Source organism: Epinephelus moara, chromosome 18 (genome assembly GCF_006386435.1).
Source record: "Epinephelus moara isolate mb chromosome 18, YSFRI_EMoa_1.0, whole genome shotgun sequence".
Lineage (NCBI taxonomy): Eukaryota > Metazoa > Chordata > Actinopteri > Perciformes > Serranidae > Epinephelus > Epinephelus moara.
Genome location: NC_065523.1, coordinates 8,923,905 through 8,951,745, shown reverse-complemented (window position 1 = coordinate 8,951,745; position 27,841 = coordinate 8,923,905). Strand labels below are relative to the sequence as shown.

General features: G+C 39.4%; 1 protein-coding gene across 1 annotated transcript; it reads left to right on the top strand.

Annotated features, from left to right (window-relative positions):
- The first annotated feature begins 9 nt into the window (after positions 1-9).
- On the top strand, positions 10-25,396 carry mvp (major vault protein). Its single transcript, XM_050068687.1, has 17 exons — positions 10-165; positions 4,882-5,060; positions 8,048-8,243; positions 8,809-8,932; positions 9,453-9,584; positions 10,596-10,690; positions 11,003-11,239; positions 12,509-12,634; positions 17,444-17,665; positions 18,109-18,344; positions 18,438-18,635; positions 19,519-19,663; positions 20,307-20,518; positions 21,637-21,753; positions 22,020-22,146; positions 22,379-22,567; positions 24,250-25,396. Exons 2-17 carry the CDS (start codon positions 4,897-4,899, stop codon positions 24,373-24,375), a joined length of 2,646 nt encoding a protein of 881 aa, XP_049924644.1. The 5' UTR covers positions 10-165; positions 4,882-4,896; the 3' UTR covers positions 24,376-25,396.
- The last annotated feature ends 2,445 nt before the right edge of the window (positions 25,397-27,841 follow it).

Below are 27,841 nucleotides of genomic sequence, written 5' to 3'. Positions count from 1 at the left end.
CTTTTTCCGGGATCATAACACAGGGGACACGCCCACTAAATTACAGTTCAGCTGTCCGTGTTTCCCCTGGTTCTTAAATAAGTTTCCACCAGTGGGACGACAGTCTGAGAAGAAGGACCAAACTGAGCTGCCTGCCTCCTGCACACTCCTGCTGAGCCTCACGAGGTAAGAACCCAGGAACTACTTCTCCTTCCGGCGTTAGCAGAATTCTGCTTTAAAATCTCAACATTTAAGACTTATCTTCTTATAATCTATAATTGATGCATGATAGAGTACAATTAAAGATGTTTTGTGGATGAGTAGGAGCCTAATTTTAAATCGGCCTGCCTCTCATACACCGAGCAAAGCTTTATTTAACGATATCTCAACTTTAACAACTATTTGTCTTCTAATTTCTATAGCCTTCCTCTACCTATACTACTGTGCCATCAGACAGTAAGGTGGAGCGATTTATAAATAAGAATAATGCTTAATCTAAAACAGCAGCCACTCTGTGTTTATTAATGCACACCGTTGTCAACGCAGCTTCCTAATAATTCCTAAAATGCATTAATCAGTGTCTACCATGCATGAACACTGCCTACAATAAGGTTACATTAAATGTATAAAATTCGTAATGGGAGATTGGTATTAGGTTCCAGGATTTGTCAGGGCAAATACGGTCATTACCAGGAAGTTGGCTGACAATGCCAATGTGAGAAGCTGTTGAGCCAACTGTCCGGCCTGCTGCATGTGCTGTAAGAGATTAAACTGAGTGTATGTAATGTTAAAATGGAAGTGACAGCTCATTGTGCTGGAACAGATTCATGTTTTTAACAGGCCTGCAGTCAAAAACCAGACCAGCCAGTCTGATGCTGGCAGAGAGGCTGATGCTCTCTTTACTGAACAATGCAGTTTACATAGAAGCACCTCCCATCTTCTCCTTCTTCCTCAGTCTGAAACACCTTCCATCTTTGTTTGCTGTGTTTTTCTTAGACCATCTCTTTTTCAGAGCCCCATGTTTGAAATATGACTCAGGTTTTCTTTTAACGTTACCCGATCCATAACTTAAAACCCAAATCAATATCAGAACTGATACCTAATCTCAAAGTCTTAGTCATGGGTGAGTCACAGAGCCGTTCTGTGGAAGTTAACTCCATAATTTGCTTTTAATGATAATTGTAGATCCCTGAAGTCGGAGGGTTGAGATAAATGCCATTATTACGTGGAGAAGTACCTCATACGACCCCACTTTTTTAAAAAAAAAATCCTATTTATTTGAAATATGCATGTGACACCTATTCACATCAATAACACATGACTACATTTAAGTAAAACCCATGGACCCTTATAGCCCATGTTTTAGCAAGATTTCCTCATGTTTGAAACTTTCTGAAAATTCAAAACATATCCTACATATCTGTGTTCTCTGAGGAGTCGAGAGAGGTCAGAATATTTCAAGAAAAAAATCTACCAGCTCTATAGTTGGCTGTGCATTATGTTATTACTCTGCTGATATGGTCGTATCCCCTTAGACATCAAAACTGTTGTGCAGATTTTCAGCTCTACCTTGTATGCAAACAGCAGGGCTTTGCATGCATGCAAAGAGGGGTGGAAAGATAAATACTAGGCATCAGTATTTTCCTGAGCAATCAATTATTCCTTTAGTTTATAAAATATTAATATAAGCAGATGCTTAAGGGCCCCTGGTCTCCGAATGGCTCCTAGAAAAAGTTTTTTATGCCTCTGGCCTGGCGATAGGGTCCAAAACCAAATCTATTCGTAACATTTGAGAAGCTCCAACTTGATTAACCAATTAATTATCAGAGTTGTGTCAGAGGACTTTTGGTCACACGAACACAAATGTTATTTAAAGGATTGCCCATCAGCTGACAGAAGCTTCTGTTCATTAGCACTCTGTATTTGCAGAGTGTGTGACAGTGACGTACATCATTGCATAGACTTTGTACCATGTGTGATTTCTTTGTGTAGCAGGTGTGTCCGAGTGCATACCTGAGCTTCACTACCTACCTTGTCATTTATGACAAAATAAGCTCCCAGTTTAGAAAAGCTATTTTTCTTCCAGCCTTTACATTCATGTCACAATCAGCTCACTGTTCATGTCCTTCCAGTTAAAGTCAGAAAAACAGGTTTCCTCAGTTTTCTCTTGTCCATCTGCCTGTTAATCTTAAGCGTTTTTCTCTGATTCATGTTTAACCTTTGAGCTATACTCCTTCCAATTACAGCACAGTGTCAAATGTTTTTCAATACTAGTGCAGATAAATAAAAGGCACAGATTCCTGGATAACACTTTTTCCATACTCATAGGTGTCAGTTATACTGAGGATGCAGGGGACATGTCCTCACCACTTTTTTAAATGACTGATTTCATCCCCTTTACTTTTTAAAGGCAACATTTGTTAAAAATGTTCTTGCACCAAGAAATGATAACAAATGAGAAGGCTTTGGTAAAGGTTTATTTGCACAATAAGAAAACATACAAAGCAATGTAATTATTAAAAAAAGTAGTAATGCAGACAGACAAAAAATATCACTCCTAGGCTGATGATTCTGAAATGATTCATAAACATGCATGTGCCCATCAGTAACTTTAACAAATTCTTGACAGTTTCCTTTTGTCCAAGTTTTCCATTCTCTCTTAGTGAACATGAAAACACGTGAGTTATTGATGTCCAGGGGTTAAAAAATGAATTCAAATGAATCAATGTGTCATTGATGTGAATAGGTGCCACATGCACATTTAATGAAGTTACGTCCCCAAATAAAAGACACAAAAGAGGACTGAAGAGTAGATCATACCGACGCGTGTTTACTCAGCAGAGATAACATTAAATGAGAGAAGTTGGTCTACAGGAGAATACATACGTAAGATAAGATAAGATGCACCTTTATTGATCCCACAAATTCCAGTGTTACAGCAGTCAAGGAGAAAGAGTCAGATTAAAAATTTCAAAAATTAAACTTTAAAACTTAAAAACTAGGCATGCAAAATAAAGTACAAATGTACAAGAAACAGCGATAAATAATAATAATAACAATAATAATAATAATAATAATAATAATAATAATGAGAAGTAATACAGAATGTCTGATAGCCTCATTGCAATATCATTTTTTTAATTTGAAGTTTGTGTTTTCCTTCACATAAATAAAGACACTTTTCAATAAAACGTGTGTTAGAGCTTTCAGTACTAAATGCAGTACTACAAACAGGGCATGCACCAATCTAACTTCTGCTCTGTCAGAATACTCAGAGTATCTGCTGATGCAGAGTATTGATCTGATAGATAGGTTTATCTTTGGTAAGCAGCAAGACAGTTGTATTACTCATCAATAAAACAAATGTCTTTGTGTTTGCGTCGGTTTTTGAGTGATGTGATTACGACCAAGGCAATCACAGTTCAAAGAGCGTCATTATAGCCTACTCTAATTTTTATTTTTTTAAAATTAATAAATAAGTTGTGACATCTGTGGAAAAGCATGAAGAGAAATGTGAGTTTTTAAGATGACAATCAGTACGTTTACATGGACAGTTTAATTCCACTTTCATTCGGAATGAAAGGCCATTCCGATTAAAAGTGGTCATGTAAACGGTCATTCCGACTGAAAATTAAATCTGATTAAAGGGGGTCGTTTATTCCATTTGTCATTCTGAATGAAAGAAGTTTGTGTGCATGTAAACCCTCGTTCCTCTCTAAGTTCATTCCGGTATTTCCGGGCATGCTCGTTTCCTTGCCCTTCTGGCGTGATGACTTATATAGCGCGCATAGCAACGGGCTGAGATAGAGCGGTCGGACTCATTGCACTCACCGGTTTCCATACGCCAAAGCACGGTCTTCTATCTCCGTTCTTCTACCTTCTACCTCTCTTCTCCTCTTCAACAGACGAAGCATTAGCAGAGCAAGGTTGTTGTTGTACTGCTGCTTCAAGAATATAAGCAAAACAAGCCCGAAAAAGGCACTAAGAATGGCGTCTTCAAGGATCTTGTTATCCGGAGTGCGGACTACAGTGTTTTCTTCCAGTAAACGTAAACACGTAACATCCCGCCCCCTATCCAATCAGAAACCTTCCCTGCCCCAAACCTTGCGCAGACCCGAATAAAGGCGATTAAACTGATCTCCCGTGTAAACCCTCATTCGGAATGAATATGTCCCATGTAAACTACCTGGAAAAACTTTAATTCCGAATGATTTCATTCAGATTTATTTCATTCTGAATGAGAAGCCATCATGTAACCGTAGCCATTGAGAGATTCCTGAGGTGAACGGGCCACTGCTGCACAAAAAAGCCCCAAACAGTAGAAAAAAATAATTCTAAATCAGCACAAAGATCTCTATTTGTTCTCTGCTTATTGCTAGTTATTTTCATGATCAAATTCATCTGTCAATTATATTTTCAATTAGTTTAAAGTATTGTATTAAACTTTATTCGTCAGAGTTACAGATACAGATGAGGAGATAATGGCATAATAGAAAGCAGCAAAATGCACCGGACTCACCAGTGTCCGAAACAGTTAGTCGATGAATTGATTAGTTGGTTGACAGAACAATAATGTGCAATTATTTAGAGTTTTCCCATTTGAACAAGGTTATTATGAAGCAACAATTTCAGTAGAGCATCTTTATTGAAATAATGAATGATACATTTTAAATTTGGTCTCAATGAGCTCAGTGGATTTAAATAAAACATTTTCTTCAAATAATCAAATATGGTTTAGTGTTGGTGCTCTTGGAAAATGGGGGAAAACATTTCTTTATATGGTAAAACATTACTTTGAAAAAGTGCCACACACACACACACACACACTCACTCACACACGCACACACACACACACACACACACACACATATATGTAATTAATTCTCTCTCTCCTCTCTGCAGTGTTGATTTTGGATCATGTCTAAGAAGTTGGGAAACCGCGGGCAGGAGATTGAGACGCTGGTGGAGGCGTCCATCATCCGCATCCCGCCTCATCACTACATCCATGTGCTGGACCAGAACACCAACATCGCCCGGGTGGAGATCGGACCGCTCACCTACATCCGCCAAGACAATGAGAGGTCAGAGAGAATCATCCTTTGGAAGGAACCATGGGGAACACTCACACTACTGTATTCTTGTCAATTAGAAAGATCAATTCTGACATTTAGGAAGATTTCAAAGGATGCAGTATTCTGTTTTTCCTCAGGCTTGTCTCACATCACTGCTGCTGCTCTTCAGTTACCAAAGTGACTGATTATCTTTCCATGCAGTCAGATATTTTTGACAAAACAATCTAACGCCCAGGTCTATGTAGCAGCTGTTCTGGAGCTTTTGATCATAAGCTTCAGAACAGCTGCTGCATAGAGGGACTCTGTGGTGAGATTGTTTTGTTGACTTCCTGTGTTTCCAGGGTCAGTAATTAATAATTATTTCCGTATTACATTATATTTATCTTTATGATCTACTTTCTGTTGCACCGTGACCCATGGAATAATCCTGGCTGTGGTGTAAAAACTCAGAATATCATCTCAAACAGGAAAAAGCAACAGCAGTAATGTCAGCTTTTAGCGAGGATCAATTGGAGGGCAAGTCTGGTGCCAGCAGCCGCGTTAATTCCAGCTCCAATAGCGTATCTTAATAAACACTGAGAATGTCTTGTTAACACTGACACTCTCCCATATACAGATGTTTACTGTGTGTTGAAATCCTGAGGACGAAAAGGCAAAAAAAATTATGTCCAGACTATTTTTGACATTTTGTAGACAGAGAAGATGAAACTTTATATACAGAGGGAAGTTGTTGTGCAGCAGGTGCTACAAAGTGGTAAAGAGTGCAGATGAAGTATAAACAAGAAAGATTAAGATGCACAAACTAAAGGTACACAAAGCCAGAAGTGTAAACAGGTGAACGGTAAATATAAACCAATAAACATGGAAGGCAAAGTGATTAATCACTTAATCGAAAATAAAAAATCTGCATAAGACCACATGAGTCGTCTGCACGCGGTTCTCAACATGGAGGTGGCTGAGCCGGCAGCTAACATAGCTATCTCGATAAACAGTGCTAAACAACAGCAGCAGTGTTGACAGAGCTAATGGTGTTAACCAGAGGAGAACCAGAGAGTGGGCATGACGCTACCGTGATGATGCCCAGGCCATTGGAAAGGGGGTCAAGGGGTACAGATGACCCCGGCCAAAGGCCAAGGGGGGGCCCATGAAAAGGTCTATAGTTGACCCTTAAATGGGATCTAGTACAGCAATTTACTTACTGACTTAAATCACTGACAACTAATGGTTGGATCCAACAGAAGCTCCACGATACAATATTATCCCAATTCTTTAGTCACGATACAATATTATTGCGATTTTAAACGTGTTGCGATATCCTGAGTATTTGGATAAAATATACTGCGGTTTATTACCCGTTTTTAACTGCAAACTCTGTCCCCACAGGAAAACTATGTCAACATCTGTATGATCTAGTAACATAAAGCTTTCAGTCTGTTCATCTCACTTCAGTTTTTTTTTTTTTAATTTTTTTTTTTAACAACTATAACATTTTTTTTATTTTGCAGCAAAATGTATCTAGTGAACTATTTATATAATTCTAGTAGGCTACCAAAGTTTAATTTGTATTTGTAATATTGATAATATATATATATATATATATACTATGTGAGGATATAATATTGCCACACAAAAATATTGCAATACTATGCTGTATTGATTATTTTCCAACATAAGTCAGCATAAGACAACATCATATATTTACATGACAAATAAATGTAATTTTAGTATTAAAAGACATTTCTGATAATACATGATGAATTCTGATTATATACTATTTCAATTCTGCACACAATATGACCAATATTTTATTAAATTGGCCCTCAAGATTGAATCCGTAAATAACAGAAAAATTTCACACACACGCACACACGCATGCACACACACACACACAGAGCAGATTAAACCTGTTTATCACATTAGTTTGTTTAAAGGACTTAACTCTCTTTGTTTTTGTGTCACAGTGAATCAGTGTGTTATCAGTTTGAACAATTATCTCCTAGACGACACACATACACACACAAACGCACACACACACACACTCACACACGTGTATCATTGTGTTAGAAAGCCTTTCTAAGCAACACTGTTGTGGATACACTGATGTAGTTTCTGCTCTCACAGGGATTTTATCCCTCAGATAAGCAGAAAACTGCAGAGAGGTATTTAAGGACATCACTGTAAGCACTCCATGTGACTGAGAATTGATTACATTATTGATTTGGCCGGATACATTAACTCTAGTCACTGATTCTCTCTCGTAGATGGAAGGAGACTTTGTGTAATTGAAATGTCTTATGTAAGATATTCGGTTTTCAATCTTATGAAAGTGAACAGAGCAGCGAATACTGGGATCATACATGTATGTAATAAGCTGATGATATGTTTTATCTGTAAAATAAATAGTATACTATTGTGTAGCAGTTAGTTACATGTAGTGGAGTAATAAGTAAAACATTTAGTGGAGTGGACAAGTACCTCAAATTTGTTCATTTGTTCTGTGTAATGGTGGAAACTAAATACTGTACTTCAGTACAGTTTTAAAAGTAATAAAAACAACATATCTTCTTAAGCCTTTCTAATAACAGTAATATTATTATTTGTTATTCTTACCTACAAAAAATCTCTTGAAAAAAATATACATTTTTAATGTAGTAATGATGTCATGACACATGAGGAAATGACTGCATGACTAAGTTGAAAGTTACTGTTAACTTTCAACATCACATCACATCAGCAACAACAGGACTGGACTGTGGAATGGACAATTTTAGATTTTAATTAGATTTTCAATTTCTATTTATGCACTTACTTTAACATATTATATTATGTATATTCTAATACCACCGTGTTGTTGTTGAAGGGAAATGTGGTTGTTGTTTTTTGTAAGCTGCTGGACAGTTAAATTTTCCTTTGGTTATGAATAAAGTTCTTTCTATTCTATTCTATATATATGTTTTAATGTATTCAGGGTACCGATTGCTTCTTCTCTTTCTCAGAGTGCTGTTTCTGCCGGTCCGGATGATCATGGTGCCGCCGCGGCACTACTGTGTGGTCATCAACCCCGTGGCTCGAGATGATGACAACCAGGTCCTCTTTGACCAGTCAGGTCAGGCCAAACTTCGCCACGCTGACCTGGAGATCCGCCTGACCCAGGACCCGTTCCCTCTGTACCCAGGAGAGGAGGTCCAGCAGGTCAGTCAGAAACCTTTCTGTTATGTTCATCACAAGGCGACGCAGATTTGGCTCACAATAAAAACATACCTAATACATATGAAAAATAACTTGACTTTTATCCTAATTATGATTTTTACTCTTGTATCTTTAAAATTAATTGATATTGGAACCAAGATGTTACCCTTTTTTGAGCAAAGAATATCCCAAATAAAAAGACACAGCTGACCACATAGTCTTACTCCTTTTCTGTATTTTTAACATAAAAAAATCTGTAAATAATAGAAAATATTCAGGAATGCTTTATTTACCTCTCATCCCAATTTTGTTCAACCACACTGAGTTTGAAACACTTAATTTTTATTATTTGCTAGAAAAAAATCTTTTGAAAGAGGAGAAACTGGAAACTGACACTTTTTTAATTAATTATTTTACTACAGATAAAAAGACAACTAACAATAATGACATGGGCCACACTCATTTTTTAATCTAAGAAATAACATCTTAACACTTTAATAACAGAGGAGTGCTTTGTTCTTGGTTACTGGAGACATATTTCATCTAACATGCGGTATTTGTTTTCCAGGATGTGACTCCGCTTCAGATCGTGTATCCCGACACGGCGCTGCGTCTTCAGGCTCTGCTGGACTTTGAGGAGGAGGGAGGAGAGAAGAGGGTGGCCGGAGACGAGTGGCTGTTCGAAGGACCAGGTGTGTTTTCATACAACTCTAAATGCATCCATCATATCATAGTAACATCATAATAATATTACAGCAAAAGGTGTGAGAAAACAGTAAAATTAATAGAAATTATTCAGATCAGAAAAATCTGAGTATGAATTTAATTTTAGATATACAATGTATTTAAATCATTAAAACATATTTTACTTATTTAGGGACGGATTATTTGCTTTATTCATTTCCTCTAATTCTGTGTTTATTTTATATATACATTCTTCATGATTTTATATTGTTTACATTGTCTGTTAATGTCCATGCAAATTGAAATGATGAATCTCAAGAGGTTTATCTTTAAATTTCTAAATAATTAATGAGTAAAATAAATGATTTTTAGGTCCAACAGTCTCCTGACTCAACAGTAAACATTGGCAAGTTGCAAAGTAAATGTGTGTATGTATCTTAAAGAAGAAGGAGTGGGCTGCAAACATGTTTTTGTATTTAACTTCTGATAAATGCTATTTCAGACCTTTGAACTGTGTTTTTGTGGCAGGGACCTACATTCCAAAGAAGGAGGTGGCAGTGCTGGAGACCATCAAGGCCACCGTGATCAGAGAGAACCAAGCTATCAGACTGAGGGCGCGCAAGGAAGGAGTGGACAGAGGAGGAGTCCGCAGGGTCACAGGTAACTTGTAAAGGGCTCAAGGTGTCTTTCACTTGGACAAACCTGACATTAAAATCCTGAATGTGCTGTTTAAGTCTTATTAAGTCTTTCTTTTCCTGAGGGAGGTTTCTGACTTTGTACCTTTGTTTTGTATCAAGTTGTTGTCATTATAATTACATTATTACCTCAGTGACACTTTTTGTGCTTCTACGCCAGCGATAGCCCTGGCAGGAGGTATTATGTTTTCGCGTTCTCCGTCCATCCGTCCGTCTGTCCCATATCTCAAGAACACCTTAAGGAAATTTATTCAGATTTGGCACAAACATCCATTTGGACTAAATGATGAACTGACTGGTGATCATAGGTCAAAGGTCAAGGTCACTGTGACCTTGTCAGTCTCATTTTTGTGAATGCGATATTTCAAAAACACCTTGAGAGATTTTCCTCAAATTTGGCACAAACGTACACTTGGACACAAGAATGAACTGATGAGTTTTGTGGTCAAAGGTCAAGGTCACTGTGACCTCACAAAACGTGCTTTTGGCCATAACTCAGCAATTCCTATGCTAATTATGACAAAATATCACACAAATGTCTAATAAATAAAATGATAGAGTGATATATAACACATATATATACATATACATATATCTAAAAGGCCAAAGGTCAACCTCACTGTGACATCATAACATTTTGCATGAACCACTTTTCTGGTCACTTTCAAATTGTGCAGATTGTATGATCCTCTGTGCTGCTGGGGGAAGATGTGTGTGAAATATCCAGGTTTTCACAGACATGGATGTAAACTATAACTGCCACTTGAGGGGTTCGCAGGGGCAGTAATTCTAGTTTAAAATATACTCAAAGTTTAATTCATGTAATTATTTTTGCGTAGTCCTCTAAATGAGTATATAAATTCATTAATTAAATTAAATTAATTAATTAATTAATTTAATAAAGTGTTACTTAATGTTGAAGTCAAGTAAAAAAATTCTTATCAGTGATTCTGATTCTGTGCGTGTGTTGTTTCAGGTGAGGAGTGGCTGGTCAGTAAGGTGGGAGCGTACCTTCCAGGTGCCCATGAAGAAGTCATTGACATTGTGAACGCTTTCATCCTGACTGACAAGGTGAGTCAGTTCCTCACTGTGTTTTTCTGCTGTATAGCATCAAATTTGTTTCCCTCGCCCTAAAATTCAAACTGAAAACATAACAAACTTCATTGGACTGAAGCTGTTGGTCCTGATGTCTCAATAACATCCAGTCTTTTGTCTAAAGCTCATTATAAGCTTTCCAACAGCAGCGAACTTGTAGGTTTACATCTCACAGATGGGTCGGTCTTGTCGTGTTAAGGAGCGACATTTAAACTGTAAAAAAGCTGCATTAAAAATCCTGAAAACGCATGGAATCAGAACTAATTGAAGCTTCACTTTTCTCCTCAGAAAGCGCTTCATGTTCGCGCCCTGCGGCCCTTTAAAGATGCTGGTGGGCGGGACCGCCGCACAGGGGAGGAGTGGCTGGTCACCATGGCCGACAGGGAGGCTCACATTCCTTCTGTGGCGGAGGAGGTGGTAGGAGTGGTGGATGTGACCACTCTGAGCAGCAGACAGTACTGTGTGATCCTGGACCCAGTCGGACCCGACGGGAAACCCCAGCTGGGACAGAGGAAGGTGGTGAAGGTGAGGAGAACCATCCGTCCTACATCTTCTGTCATGCATCTCTGAATTTCTTTTCACTTAAATGTAATTAGGTTTGTGGTTTAAAGTTTCTGTTGGTATTCTGCCAAATAATACCAATTCTACATCTACAATAAGAGGCTTTCTGATATTTTTCTCTTTTTTTTTTATGTTATTTCCTCCCAGAAGATTCAGCAAAACCAAAATTATAAGAAAATGAAACATGGTTTTCACAACATCCTCTCCAACATTTTAATATCACTAATAAATTATATTTATCTTGCTGAATTGGTGGATATGTTTTGTGTGTTTTTGGTTGAACAGAAGGCCAAAGGCAGTAAAACATGACTGGTTCCCGAACTAACGAATTAAATGACAAATATTCTAGTTGGTGCATTATTTTATGATTGAGTAACCTCTCTATGTACATTTATGGCTCTGCACTGGTGATATCTGTGGCCAGAACCGTAATTATTATGTTTTTGGTTTGTCCATCCCATTCTCGTGATATCTCAAGAAGGCCTTGAGGGAGTTTCTTCAGATTTGGCACAAACGTCTACTTGGACTCAACAATTAACTGATTAGTGGTCAAAGGTCAAGGTCACTGTGACCTTGCATGTGTCTCATTCTCGTGAACAAGGTATCCCAGGAACAGCCTGAGGGAATGTCTTCAAATTTGGCACGAACATCCAATTGGACTCAAGAATGAACTGATTAGAATTTGGTGGTCAAAGGGTTTCTGGCCATAACTCAAGAATTCACACACAAATGTCTAACATGATAAAATGATGAAATGATGGCATTATATATCCAAAAGGTCAACGTCACAATGACATCAAAGTGTTCTGCAAAAACACTTTTATGGCCGTAACCCAACGTCATAACTCAGGAACAGAAGTGGAGACACTGAATTGGTGACACATGGATGTAAACTGTAACTGCAACTTGAGGGGTTCACTGAGGCATACAATCGCAGGACAGTAATTCTAGTTTTAAGATATTTCTTTGTAGTCCTGTTTTTGCAATAAACTGTGGTGACTTTAAATACAAATCATGTAGTTTAAAGCATCATGAATTCGAGCCAATTCCAACTTTGTTTTTCTTCCTTAACATCAGCAGGTTTACAGAATATTTTGTGTTGTTTCTAGAGGGGGAGTTTTGCAACATAGAACCCAGTTTTCAGCTAAAAGCCACTGACATTTCCCGTATTCTGTTCTGCAGTAATATTTCAGTTATATGTACTGATATCCGGATTTTCTTTCTCTCTGCCAGGGTGAGCGCTCATTTTTCCTGCAGCCGGGTGAGCAACTTGAACAGGGCATCCAAGATGTCTATGTGTTGTCGGAGGAGGAGGGTCTGGTGCTGAGAGCTGTGGAGGCTTTCACTGACACTGAGGAGGTGAGGAGAGAAATCACAACAATGCAGCTGATTCACATGAAGGGTGCCAGGGCAACAAAATCCGTACAAACATACTCAGATGTAGCCATTTGACTCAAAGTTGATCCCCTCCACTAAAAAAAGTGTTTTTCTTATATTTACATCCCTTTAAATGTCGGACCTTGACTATACAAGCTTGTATCTGTGCAAAGTTTGTCAGTACTAGAGAGGTGTTTACATTCCTCAACTGACGGGGCTAATGTCTGTGTATTTCCTTAAAATCTAAGATTCAAACATATTCCAGTAAGCTAGATTAGGTATGTCACTAATACAAAAGCCAATCATTGTCTATTATAGGAAACATACTGATGGGGGAACAGTCTTCAACACAACACCGACAAAGAAACCTGAAACCTCCAGCGCAGAGCAGACTTGTCAGTACAGAGGGCAGAGTTGTCTTTAGCATAGTGAAATATTTAACAGCAAACATGGTAGTGTGTGAATGTAAACCAGACCAATGTCAACTCACTGTGACATCTTAGCAGACATTATTGTATGTTTCACAAGCACCAACACTGTGTCGGCCACTGCCAGTCACAAGCAAACAAGCAACTTATCAAATAAAAGATGCAACATACACTTTCCGCTCTTAAATGTCTGCTAGTCGCCAATTATGGTTCACAACAGACTCCTCATCTGAGTCTGGGTCTTGTTGAGGCTCAAACATGTTTGGCCGAATCTCTTAGATCTTTCCTCGAATGCTAACATTAGCCATCATGACGCACACTGGTCTTATACTAGTCAACCGATCAGCAGTGTAGCTCTAGTAGCAGTGTGTCAGCTCTGGAGAAAGCGAATGCAGACCCTATTGCAAGCAGCAGCAGTGGGTGGGGTGTGAGACCAGATTTGAAAAGCCCCTTTTCAGACTTTTCTTTTTTCTTTGACTTTCTATGAGGGAAAATCATGTTTAACAAAATACTGATATATAACATATCTGGAGGGGGACTTTAAGTAAAAGTGGTAAAACCACAGTGTAGAAATACTGTGTTAAAGTTAAAGCCCTACATTCTCAACTTTTGTTAAGTAAAACTACAAAATACACTTAAAATACCATAAGTACTTACTGTGCAGAATGATATATATAATCTTATTAGGTTATTATTATTGCTGTATTAATGTATCCATCTCTTCAATGTTGTAACATTTAAAGATGGTGCTATGTAGTGCCGGTAGTTTAATCTAAAATAATATATCAAAAATGATTATTTGATTTATATTTTGTAATCTTAATCTAAATCTGTTAAGTAACTAAAGATTTGAGACAAATGTTGTGGAGTAAACAAAACAATTTTAGGGATGCATGATATTGGATTTTTTTTTTTGCCGATATCCGATACGCTGATATGCAACAACTCATTTGACTGATTGCCAATACCGATATCGATTAGGGCAGTAACGGTACATGTATTTGTGTCGAACCGTTCGGTACGCGACTTTCGGTTCGGCACGACCCTGTACCGAATTATTGGGCGCAGGATATTATTTTATTTTATTTTGTTTTATTTTAATTCCGTTTTTGCGAGCCGAACCATTTAAAATATCTAGTTCCCCGACGGACATAATTGAGTGACGGACCGAGTCCCGTAAATCTCCGCTTTCACTTTGTGCAGCGCATTCTCGCATTTTGACAACATGGCAAGTGAGCCTGACGAACCTGAAGACCCACCCGCAAACCTTAAGTCCTCCGTTTGGGAACACTTTGGTTTCAGGGTAAAATACGAAGATGGAAATAAACAAGTTGACAAGACAAAAGCAGTGTGCCGACACTGCAGAACAGCGGTCGGGTATGTACTTGGAAACACGTCTAACATGCTAACGCATCTAAAGCGACACCACCCGAGTTTGAACGTTAACCGGCACGACTAGAAAAAGCAATCTGGTGCAAACTACGATATCGTCGTCGTTTAAAAAGAAAGAGCGTTTCCCTGACCATCGCGCTAAAGAAATAATCAACGCCATTGGAGTTGAGTAAAATTGTTTAAGCTGCACTTTAGATATAAGCATGTTTTGTTTACTGCACTTTAACAAAGTGGGAAAGCTAAGTAAGTTCCTAGTAAAACTGAATCTGAGCAGGCTTTAAAGCTGACCAGCTGCACTATACTTTTTATTTTAATTGAGTAAAACTGTTAAAGCAGAAATGTATATTTATATTTTTCATTCAAAAAATGTGAAAAAGCAGGATTTTATATATATTTGTTTCATTCAGAAATTGTGTAAGAAGAGTTAACTGCTGTGGTGGTATGTTTTAATAAGGTTACCAATAAGTAAAAGATATTTAATAGTTGTCTATTTTTTTCATTACTGTACCGAAAAAAAATGAACCGTGACTTGTGTACCGAGGTACGTACTGAACCGAGATTTTTGTGTACCGTTACACCCCTAATATCGATATATCCACTTTTTTCCCCACCTAATTTTAGTGTTCATCAAGTCTCTTCTGTAGTGGAATTAACATCATATTATGCATGCATATTCTTATTGGGATGGTCCGCCAGAAGATGGAGACATGAAATACAATACTTTTCAATGGATGTGATAGTCATTCATTGTGCAAAATTTAAAAATTTTAAAGCCGATATTCACCGATAACAATAAGGTACCAATATTATCATCCATCTCTACAATATTTCCTTCTGAGATGTAGTGGAGTAGAAGTATACAGTAATTTAAAATGAAATACTGATCATTAGGTGTGTTTAAATCAACATAAAAAATTACATTTAGTGTGTTTAAAGCAGGTAAATGATGATAAATGATTAATGCTGTGTGAAAAGTTTCTGCTTCAGTTAACTGAATTCTTGCAGACATCTGAAGGTGGCAGGACACATACTGTATGTTGAAAAGTCTGTAGCCAGAGTGCAGTGGCATTATTGTTCAGTGCATTTACACAGTAAAACCATATGCAGATGACACCATGCTGTTACACAACAACCACAAAATAGCTCTCATTGGACTGCTATGGTAGAATTTGTAGCATGTTAATGATTACCACACCCTCTGACCTATGTTCAACTCCATCCAGCTCTTTAACACTTTACTGCACAAACATGACCCAAAGCTGCAGGTGGAGATGGCCACACAGTCCACACACCTCACTGCTTCATGCAGAAGAGGCAATAAGAGCTCTTTAAATCTGAACAACCATGTCAGACCCTTTTTATATGTTTGCATCTATGTTTCTGCACCGGTCTTTAAAGAGTGACTGCCTCAGTTAGGGAGTTACTGGAGTGGAGAGGAATGAAGGGAGGGCCAGCATAACTTTGAGCCAACTTAGATGTCTTTTGTTCATGCTCTGATGGTTTGTAAAGCTTGTCTTGTGCAACCAGTTGATCACAGAGAAGTTAATACAACAATAAACTGCATCCTCACACAGAGGTGTGTCCAGATGATTTACCGCAGATCTTTTCAGCCTGGTATAAAGTGAGAACTCAGGGGTGTGTCTCTGCCCTTTCTAGTTGAAAGTCTTTTGCAGGTTCAGCCACACTTGGCATCACTGATAGGAGTGGTTAGAGGTGTGCTCTGTTGCAGCTGCAGATTATTGCAGGTATTTCTGAGAACAGGGTGTGGAGTTTGGTGTGAAGGATTCCAAGGAAACAACAGGATCGGGATGGTTTGTCAAGGTCAACAAAAACAAGGTTGTCAACTGCTGCTGTTTGCAAGTTGTTTTAAACTCTTAAGGCCAAAATACATACATATAAATTTTTGTGTGTGTTGGGGGCGGCACTTGACTCGCGTCAGTGACGCCGGCGGTGTGTTTTGGCCTTTAGGCTAGGTTCTCAACAAAAAGAAGTAATATAATTTAAGATTAGTTCTAATCAGAGTTTAGCAAAACCAGATCTAAAATGAGTAAATCTGTATTTATTGACTTTATTGATTGTAAACAAAAAAATAAAATAGAGTTTAAGTAATATGTCGGAGATGGGCCGCTAGCCTAGCTCCTGCTAATCTGTGCTCACCATCTGTCTCTGATAACATAAGATCCAGACATGCAAGATATTTTTACCAGGAGCTGAATTATTCACAGAGGACCCCAGCCTTATCTGACAGTCTGTATGGGCAGGTGTTAGTGCCAGCAGATATTCAGTTTGATTGGTTACGGCTTGACATCTTTTGGTTATACAGCAACAGCAGCTGTACAGGTTTGATTCATGGGGTTGTTGTTGGATTTTGCACTTAGGCCTCACAGCTTAAGTGTAAACTGGCATTTTAGTGTTCTAACCAACCTGAAGAGAGTGAGTGTAAAATGGTATTTCAAGGTTGGTTGTGTGGTGGCATTAATGAGGTTTGGAAAAGGTGTCTTTGTTTCAGGATACACACTAGTCTTCAGTACAGCAACACACAGATACTATAAGGGTTGTTTGCAGGAAAAGTGAATGGAGTTTGGTGAAAAATACCAGGATCTCACCTGTTAAACTCTTTCAAGTATTTAGTGTCAGAAGTTTGAGGACTGAGGTGATCCTATCCTTTACTGCACCGTCTTTTGTTCTCTATTTCTCCTCTCCTCTCCCCTCTTTCCTTTGAATCAAACCCTGCCATCCCTTCATTATCACTCCCTCCACCCTTTATATTTTCTCCTGCCTTTTGAAATTTCTTCCACTTTGGGTTTTATTTTCCTTCCAGTGTCCCTCTCCATCCCCCTCTTCTTCTTATCATACTCCCCCCTCTCCTCCATCTCCTCCCTCCCCTTCCCGTCCTCCCCGCCTCCAATGCATCGCCACGTTAACCCTTCTCTCCCTCCTCCACCTCCCCCTTCCCCGTTCTCTCTGCCAGCGCGATGAGGAAGAAGAGGAGGTGGAGGAAGAGGAGCTGATGCAGGAGAGGGCGAAGCGCTCGCGGAGAAGCGGCATCCTCCGTCGCCCTGGAGACCGCTGGATGCTACGGGGTCCCATTGAGTACGTCCCCCCTGTTGCTGTTGAGGTGTTGGTGAAACGACAGGCCATCCCATTGGATGAGAACGAGGGCATCTACGTCAGGGACATCACAACTGGAAAGGTACGAGTCGGTAACTCTATTTAAAGGGACCTACTGCTGTGTCTTTTGAGTCATTTTCTGTGTAGAAGTGTCAGTTGTGAGGATTCTCTGCTTCTTATTATGTTATGTGACAGCACACTGAAAATCAAACTCAGCTAGTCATGTTTAAAGAGGTGTTGTTGCCCTTAGTTGACATCAGATAGACATCTTTTAAAACTTGTCCTTGTTCATTTGTTCAGGCAAGACTTAAGAGTCTGCTGGTTAATTATGTTTTTATAACCCTGTATCCATCCTGTGATCCAAATGAAACATCCACATTTTCTCTCATCTCAGATCCCTAAATTTCCTTGAGCATCTTGAATGTCTCGATGCAATCTTTCGATGATTCTCAAGCCTTTATGGGGTTATTTATTGGATTAAATCGTGAGTCCAGCTCACCTCCAGTGTGTCTTGCTGCCTCTCAGGTGCGTGCAGTGATCGGTCACACCTACATGCTGACTCAGAATGAGGAGCTGTGGCAGAAGGAACTTCCTCCCAATGTGGAGGCCCTGATAGTTTCTCCTCTCGATCCGCTTGCCGACCGCTCGGACCGGACCAGAACCGGAGAGGCTCGGGTCAGGGACAAGACCAGGGTGGTTTCCTACAGGGTCCCCCACAACGCTGCGGTCCAGGTCTATGACTACAGAGAGAAGAAGGCCAGGTGGGAGTCAGTTTCCTGTGCTGATGGAAGGATGTTATCTTAACGTGATGAGCTGACGTGGTGGTGGTGGTGGTGTTGTGGTCTTGTCTTCAGGGTGGTGTTCGGACCAGAGATGGTGATGCTTGGGCCTGACGAGCAGTTCACCGTGCTTTCTCTGTCTGGAGACAAACCAAAGAGGGCCAACGTCATTAAAGCCATCTGCCTCCTGCTGGGGCCCGACTTCTTCACCGACATCATCACCATTGAGACAGCTGACCACGCCCGGTTGCAGCTGCAGCTCTCCTACAACTGGTAACTGTAGAACAACCTGGGCTGAGCTATTTTCAGCACAAATAAAAGCTGGGTTCAAGAAACGCATGTCCATGAGAGATAAGAGCTCAGGTGGTTACCTCAGATAAATGTTCTGTAGCTGATAAAAAGGCAGGAGAGTGACAAGAAACTGCTAAAATGAAGTTTTTGATCTAATTTAAAAAGTATTGTAGCACTAAATATTTTTTTTGTGGGTGTCATACTAAAACAAAAACTGCTAAAACTACAATACATTTTTTTTTTAAGAATAAAGGCAATTTTATGTCAATAACCAGATTACTAGACGCTAACTCATAGCTAACGGGAACTAAAAGCTGAGTCTAAGCTAAAGGGAACTAGTTGCTGACTCGCAGCTAAAGGAGAAAAATAGGCGCTGACTCAGAGCTATAGGGAACTAGAAGCTGACTCTTGGCTAAAGGGAACTACAAGCTAACTCTAAGCTCAAGAGTACTCAAAGCTGTCATAAGCTAAGGGGAACTTGAGGCTAACTCAAAGCTAAAATGATGTGGAAACATACTCTAAGCTAAATAGATAAAGAGCCACAGAACTATGAAATACAACAAATTTGACAGATCTTACATTAAAATTACTTTATTAATAACACAAAGGTGCAGTTTCCAAATTTGCAGTAACAATGGTATGCTGTTGTGTTTCAGTCAGTAAATGTAACACATATTTGTGTTTGTGTGTATGCAAAGTGCTTCAATTGAAAATGTCCAGTTTACTTTATCATCAAACAACTGAAGACACCTCCCCCCTGCCTCTCTGCTCTGTACACTCCTTTTTTGTGATACATTTTCCTGTCTTATTAAATTTAACATCTCTGAATACGATCCCTCTTCCTCTCCTGTTTATTTCTCTTCAGGCACTTTGATGTAAAGTTTCCAGTGGACCCTGCTGATGCAGCAGCTCTGTTTTCAGTTCCTGACTTTGTCGGAGACTCCTGCAAAGCCATTGCCTCCCGAGTCAGAGGAGCCGTCGCCTCCGTGCAGTTTGATGATTTCCACAAGGTTCATATTTCACTGTCCTCTGTTCTGCTTCTCTTTTATATTGTAAAAGAAAGGTATATGTTTGAACCACGTGGACGAAGTATTTCGATCCTGTACCGCAATAGAAGTACTAACACCACACCGTTAAAGTACTGTTACAAGTCCTGCATTGGAAATGTTACTTTATGTACGTATAATTATGACTCATGCATTCATTAAAAACAGGACTTAACTGTTGTAGCTGGTTGAGGTGGAGCTTACTTTGATTGTTTAACTAATGATAAGAAAAAAAGCAGCAAAGCCTCAACATTATTGAAGCTGGAACTATGAAATGTTTTTACATCAGAAATGATTTCAGCCATTAAATTAGCATCCAGTTAAATTTCTCTCAATTGATTAAAGGACTAATCAATTCACCTATACTCGTATAAGCTGTGGGAGTTTAAGTTTTGACAAAACAAAATTTTTCATAAACTTTTATGTTTTTTATATGTAAACCCTAATAAATGAAGTGCTAAAGCTATTCAATAAATGCAGGGGAGTGAACAGTCCAATATTTCCCTCTGAGATGAGTAGAGGTAGAATGTGACATGAAGGAAAAGACTTAAGCGTCTCAAAGATATCTTTAGGCTACTCCTCAATCTAAGATCTCTCTTGTTTGCAGAACTCAAACCGGATCATTTGCTCAGCGGTGTTTGGGTTCGATGAGAAGCTGGCGGTTCGTCCCAGCCTTCGCTTCAACCAGAACAATCTGATGATCAGCAGCGTGGACATCCAGTCTGTGGAGCCCGTTGACCAGAGGACACGAGATGCCCTGCAGAAGAGCGTCCAGCTGGCCATCGAGATCACCACCAACTCCCAGGAGGCCGCTGCACGGTCAGAAGCGCCCACATACACACACTCACACTACCCTACCGTCACAGCGTGTAATTTCTGCATTTTTCTGCTGTTCCTACATGATGTCTCTTTTGAGCTAACAAATAATGCAGTCACCAGTCCACTCTGTAGTGGGCTGGGTTAGTTGACTAAAACTAGTGCTCAATAGTTAGAGGGTAACTCTAAGATAAGGGGACTAAAAATTACCTCTAGGGGCTAACTTTAGGCTAAGGCTTTTATCCCTGCAAGATCAAATCCCACCTCTTTGTCTTTCCACCATTTTCTCATCTGCTCAAGAAACTCTTAAACCCATTAAAAGTCATTCTCCCTGCTCCTAACATTTTTACACCCTAGGAGTTCTCTTAAGGGCTAAGATGCTTTGTGAATAACTTTTATCTTTACCAGTATTTAGTCCTAACTTTAAGGGGAAATGTTAAGAAAATATCTTAATTTTAAGATTTTTTTAATTCGAATTTCATCACCAGGAACACCTCTTTCTGTTAGGAAGCTTTGTGAATACGGCCCCTGCAGGATAACTTTAAGCTAAGGGGAACTATAAGCTTACTCTAAGCGAAGGATACCTAAATGCTTACTCTAAACTAAAGGGAACCAGAGGCTAAGGAGACTTAGAAACTAGGTGGAACTTGCCTGATATCAAAAAGAACTGCCAACTCATCGCACTCGGTTTCAGTCTGACATTGGGTCCACTCTAACCGATTTCTGTGGGGGAGAGGTATTCGATTTTCCTTAGCCAGTCACATAGATCAACGTATCTGCTTTAATCTTATGTCATTTTAAGTGCACACTGAATGCGTAGCCATGCCAGGCCCCCAGGAAATACACTGGACTTTGACTAAAGGGAACTAGACAGAAGCTAACTTAAAGGGGAACTAGAAGGAATCTAACTTTAAAGGGAACTAGAAGCTAACTCTAAGGGGAACTAGAAGCTAACTCTAAGGGGAACCAGAAGCTAACTCTCAGATGCGTATTTCACAAAATGATTTCTTTTCAGATAAAGCAGGAATTTCTAAATAACCACAGCCAGCATAATGTTTATCACAGAAAGAAATTAAAGTCTGTGTGTTTTTTTGTGTGTGTGTGTGTGCGTGTGTTTGCAGGCATGAGGCGGAGCGCCTGGAGCAGGAGGCACGGGGTAAACTGGAGAGGCAGAGGATCAACGACCAGGCCGAGGCTGAGAGAGCCAGGAAGGAGCTGCTGGAGCTGGAGGCACTCAGGTAACCACAGAGTCACTCCACCAACACCAGCTTTCTCATGTTTTGACAGGCAAAGAACCGGTTCCCTGCAAGGAAAACTATTGATATGTTTTTTATATATTTTGATGCTAAATACTTTTGTAGTTTTTACTGAAGTGAGATTTTGAATGCATTACTAATACTTGTAACAGAGTATTTCTACACTGTGGTATTACTACTTTTACTTGAGTGAAAGATCCGAGTACTACTTCCACCTGTGGTATTAACCGTGTCTGTGTGTGTTTCAGTGCTGCGGTGGAGAGTACAGGAGCTGCGAAGGCTGAGGCTCAGTCTCGGGCAGAGGCAGCTCGTATTCAGGGAGAGGCGGCGGTTCACGAGGCCAAATTGAAGGCTGAAGCTCAGAGGATTGAGGCGGTATGTCCAGACATCCTGTTTCACCTTTCAACATAGACTTCTCTGTACAGCAGAGGAGGAAGAAATACTCTTTACCCCTCTACAAATGAAGTGGAAGAAAGAGTACAATATTTCCCTCTGAGATGTAGTGGAGTAGAAGTATTAAGTATACCTCAAATTTATGTGACAAACTTATGGAAGGTAAAACAACAAACGTGTGTGTCTGTGTGTCTGTGTGTCTGTGTGTGAGTAGGAGGCAGAGCTCGAGCGGCTGGCGAAGGCTCGTGAGCAGGAGCTGAGCTACAAGAAGCAGATGGACAGTCTGGAGGTGGACAAGCAGAAGAGTCTTGCTTTCATCGAGAGCGAGCGCTTCAGTAAGCTGGTGGAGAGTCTGGGCACCGACACGCTGACGGAGATGGCCAGAGCCGGGCCCGAGCTGCAGGTACGATTGCTACTACACTGCTACCACTGCTGCTGCTAAGGAATACAGTGATTTTAGTTTTATACTCAGCTCTTTCTGTGGTAGTTTAACTAAACAAACTGTATTTTGAACTTGAATTACAAAGTCTCAGGTGGGGGAATGATCAGTGGTCAGTTTCCACTATAAAGTAAAAATACTTTGAATTCAGTTTAGTTTGTGCTGTGAGTTTTGTTCATCTTCTGTGACAGTAAAGGTGAATATTTGGGATTCCTGGATTGTTGATCGGGCAAAACAAGACATTTTAACATGTCAGCTTGGATTTTAGGGACTTGTGAAGGACATTCTTCATGCTCTACTTACATTTTTGAGCCCAAATTTTCATTGGATTCATAAAAAACTAAAAAAAAAAGTGCACTCAGTAGAGTGCAAATTTCTGCAATGGGACTGAGCAGCCGTCCATGCTGATTGTGGCCACTCTAGACAATTCTTGTAATTCCAGCAGATGCAGCACGTTCCAGAGGCATCCTAGAAATACACGCCGTGTCTGTTTTTGACGGAGCCACAGTGTGTCAAACAGAGCTGATCGCATTTTCCTGCCAACAAGCACTGGATGTGAAATATAAATAAGATGTAATTGTGAGAATGAATGGAATTTTAATTACTGAAACCCAGCCACAAATTTGTGATTCATGTCATTCATAACTGGACTTCAGTGGTATTAACTTTGTCTGTAGGCTACAGCACTATAGTAGGAAATAACACAATTAAAACAGACAAAAAAGAAACCATTTAACTGCCTACTTACTTATGGTACTTATGATAAAAGCACAAATATTTAGGAAAAATTACCAAATCAACAAAATCTGGCAGGCAAAATGCTCCATTTCTGAAACACATTTGGTGTGGTATGATGCTGTGTGGCGAACAGGACTAAGTGGGTCGCAGCTAGGCCCAGTGGAATTGTCCCTCTCGGCTCCCTTACGGTCAGGATGGAGGTGAAGATAACAGAAACGGAGACTAATTCATCTTGTATTATGCCCATTTTCAGTGGATCATAATTTCTTGGGTATGGAATAAATCTGCAGATGCCCCAGTTCAAAGTAAGACCAAACTTATCTATGGATGTCAGTTTTTGAGCCAAGGTAAAGGCGGAAATGTGACCTGCAACAGATGCTGAGGCTTGTTGTTTTAAACTGAGCCGATTTCTGGAAAACTTGCGACCCCTACTGGCCGGTTAAGAGGAGTGAGGAGTCAGCAGTCAATGACGATAGAAAAAACAGGTTTTTCAATAATTATGAATCATTACAACCATGAGAGATCCTTGAAGATATAGTTATAAATGTACACACAAAATATGAAGCTGCAGACAAACGGAAATACACTCACAAACACACTCGCAGACATGTACACACACACACACACACACACACACACACACACATGATCCTCCAGGTATAAGCTAATTAACATACTCAGTAGTTGTAGCCCTACTAAACACCACAGTTGGCCACAGTCCAACTTGATATCTTCAGATGTCTTGTTTTGTCCAACAGTCGAGCAGTTATTAATGAAAATTAAGTTTCTTTTGAGCAGCTTGTATTTTAAACTCAAGGTCCTCTTGCTGAGTTATTTTTTCTCCACCACCACGTTTGAAATGCTTGTCACAATTTGAAAAACTTATCATCTTGTTTCCCATCCTCTAGGTGAAAATGCTGCAGGCTCTGGGGCTGAAGTCGACCCTGATCACAGACGGGTCTTCACCCATCAACCTCTTCACCACAGCCAATGGCCTGCTGGGGGCGTTGCCGGGACAGGGACTGGGACAGTGAGGATAAGAAGAGGAGATGGAATAGGGAACACAATGTCCAAAAGTAAACTTCAACAGATGCTCGTCTTTCTGACACACAGAAACTTAAGAGTTTCTAATGGCCGATACTATAGCAAGACAATGTGCCTTTTATAGATTTAAAGATACACTTCATGGATTGGCTAAAGCACCCCAAAAACACCCTCCCACATCACTGTAGATGTTTTAAATATCCACTTTAGGTGGTCACTTTTTTGCTCTGTAAGAAAACCAGGCAGTGCATCTTTAAAATCTTTAATAAAACCATTTTCATGCCACGATTTGCAAAAACTGAAAACTCTGGAGTTTCTTCGAGAATTGAGTCTGAAAGATGAAGTGTCTTAGTCTGTTTATTTAGACTGTAGGAAACCAAAGTCCCTCCTTCCACGTTCCAACTCTGTACGTTTCCTTCACATACCTGACAACACTTTGATGGCCGACACATTAAAACTGCGTGACACAAACTGACAATATCAGCCCTAATCCTGTCTCTTTTCTCTCTTCAATAAGCCTTACATCTTGCTTTAGCTGACCCCCGGTAGTTGAAGTTGTCACCTCACTGTGATGTGTGATTACAGATGAGGTCAGTGAAACAGTTTATTGATCTCTTTCAGCTTCTGTCACTTTTGCACTTTGAGCTCTTAAAATGAGAATCAGTGGTTTATTTTTGGACAGAAAACCAGCATGAAGACATGTTGTGTATCATGGTGAAACATTTAAATAAACCTGTGCTGCATATGAAGAAGAAATGTGCCTATAAACAAACTGACAGTGTGTACTCATATAATCTGACAGCTAGAGATTCCTGTTTCTGCTTTGCACTATGTCCTCCAGAAATAAACAGTTATTGCTGATGTTTACATGGTCGATATTAAACTTTTAATGTTTCTGTGTGGTGGTAATAAAATAAAATAGGATAGTTTTGACCGCCTCTCTTTGCCTTACAATCTGCTGTTGTTTCTACGTAAAGAACTGTGTGTGAGGCCATTAAAATACTGCTGCCACCTCTGTGTCTTTGCTATTTATTAATATCAAACCCTGATATAGTTCACATTTAATGCATCAGTTTTGTGGAAATGCACTTGATGTACACTTTTCCCATGGCCCAAAGTGTCAGGAGGACCCCTGGCCTTCACTTGCAAAATGTCAAATTAACACGTAGCAACAAGGAAGAGACTCAAAATGACCAGAAAAAGATTCCAAAAGGCTGCAAAGAGACACAAAGTGACTACAAAAATAAGCAAAACAACCACAAAGAGACACAAAACAACCAAAAAAGGGATGCAAAATTACCTAAGATAGACAGAAAACTACCTCAATGAGATAGAAAATGAGACCCAACAGACTAAAAAAAGACACAAAACAACCAACACAAGATGACTAGAGACACAAAATGACAAAAAAGACATACCATGATATACATATATATAGGGACACAAAATTACCTCAAAAAATTACCTCAAGAAAGGACTTCAAAGATACCCAACGGACTACAAAAAGACAACACAACCACAAGCAGACACAAAATGACTTCAAACAGACACAAAACAACCATTAGGAGACACAAAATGATCACAAAGGTGCAAAACCACCAGAGTCTGCATGTCTTGTTTCTGTGTAGCAGAGGTGGTGGGGCTCTTTGCATATCTGTGTTCAGTGGACAACTGTCTCACAATCTGCCCATGACTTTTCCTGATACTTCTTTGAAGTAGGACTCAGAGCTAAGTGTACCCCCAAAATTCACCAGGGTCCATTGCACCACACCAGTCCAGTTTTTGGCGACAGTGTTAAGGTTAGACATTTAACAATTTACACTATATCATGTTGTGAACTATTCACCTACATGCTTTAATAACTGTATTACTCCTCTCAGCTCCTGAGTGTATGCTTTTAAGTCGTCTCTTTGCGGTAAGGAGGTTTTGTTTTTCGGTTCGGCTTGTTTGTCTGTCAGTAGGATTATGGAAAAACTACTTGCCTGATTTTCATGACACCTGTGGCATGAGCCAAGGAAGAACCCATTACATTTTGGAGTGAATGGAAGTCATGGGGCGGATACTCAAATTATTCTTCACTTTTATTGACATTGTGAGATAGGGCATTTGGCTGTGGCAGAGGTCTGCGCTGCCTGAGTTCCCTTTGAGCTCTAACTGTAACACGTCATGGTGGATCCTAACATGGAAATAAAACCATCTGAGCTCTGATAAACTCACTAGAATACAACTGAGTCCGTTTCATTTGATTGATGATGATTTGACACCATTTTTGATTTTTCACTTCTTTCCTAGTCCATCTATCATGACGACTCATGTTTTTTATATGAGTTTAATACATGTCTTGGATGAGTCACACAGTTTTCTCTTAAAATTATAACAATGCAATGGGTATCCACTTATAATAAACAACTGTTTTAATTAGAAACTGTTGCATGAAGACTTGACAGGCTTATAAATGATGAAACACACATAATGTAAAGTAATGTTTAATGTTACTTTACAGTAGTGTGAATTAACAGAAGTGAATATTTTCTAAGTTGGACGAACTCCAGCAAGGCAAATTTAAGTTCAATCATCTAACTCAAAGTGCATTTAAGTTTTTTGCTTTGAAATTTAGACTTTTTTTCACGTTTTCCTTTTTTACATTTCAAATTTAAGTTTTGATGAAGTGTTCTTGAGCAAGACATTGAACTCCTCCCTCATTGCTTGCTGTGTGGCTGAGAGCAGCAGCTAGTGTAAATGCTTCAAACAGGCATGTTTATGCTTTAAAATTAATATTTCATCAGGTGATGTCAGGTAATTTGAGACAGAAGGTAAAATAGGATAAAAAGGGTTACATCTTGGGCTCTTTAGATATTGGCATCCACTCACCAAACATGTCATTGCATTGTTATTTCAAGAGTGCTTTGCATTAACCAGTAATTAGGGGCCAGGCAGCCTAAGCTGCCAGGATCCTATTGTTATCCTGCATGTTCATCTTCTTCTTCTTCTTCTTCTTCTTCCGAGGAAATCATACTTCCCATGCGCGAAAAATCACCAAACTTTGCACAAAGGTCCAGTCTCATGCCAGATTGCCTCAGCTGCAAAAACAGGCCAATAGTCCTGATGGTGGCGCTACAGCAAGCGTCTAAAGTTCAGAATTTTGAAAATTCATAACAAATCAACCATACGTGTTACAGATTTGCAACTTTCATCAAACTTTAGCCCCAATACTGAAGAAACTTTTGTATATTTAAACCTATTGCAAATTATGAAGTCCATCACTCTTATATTTAAACCTATTGCAAATTATGAAGTCCATCACTCTGTGTTTTTTTTTCAAAAACTGTAAAACCTATTAAACCTATCTCCTCCCACAATTTTTGCTCAATTGACACCAAACTTGCTACAGAGCATCTTCAGACTGTCCTACACAAACGATATACATAGATTTTTGATTTATCGAAAACTGAGCCT

What these genes read in the sequence shown, in the direction of transcription:
- mvp (XM_050068687.1), top strand. Translation starts at nt 4,897, where the DNA reads ATGTCTAAGAAGTTGGGAAACCGCGGGCAGGAGATTGAGACGCTGGTG. An exon ending in CTGCAGCTCTCCTACAACTG is followed by an intron (nt 18,636 to 19,518) that starts GTAACTGTAGAA and finishes ATTTCTCTTCAG; the next exon opens with GCACTTTGATGTAAAGTTTC. An exon ending in AGTTTGATGATTTCCACAAG is followed by an intron (nt 19,664 to 20,306) that starts GTTCATATTTCA and finishes TCTTGTTTGCAG; the next exon opens with AACTCAAACCGGATCATTTG.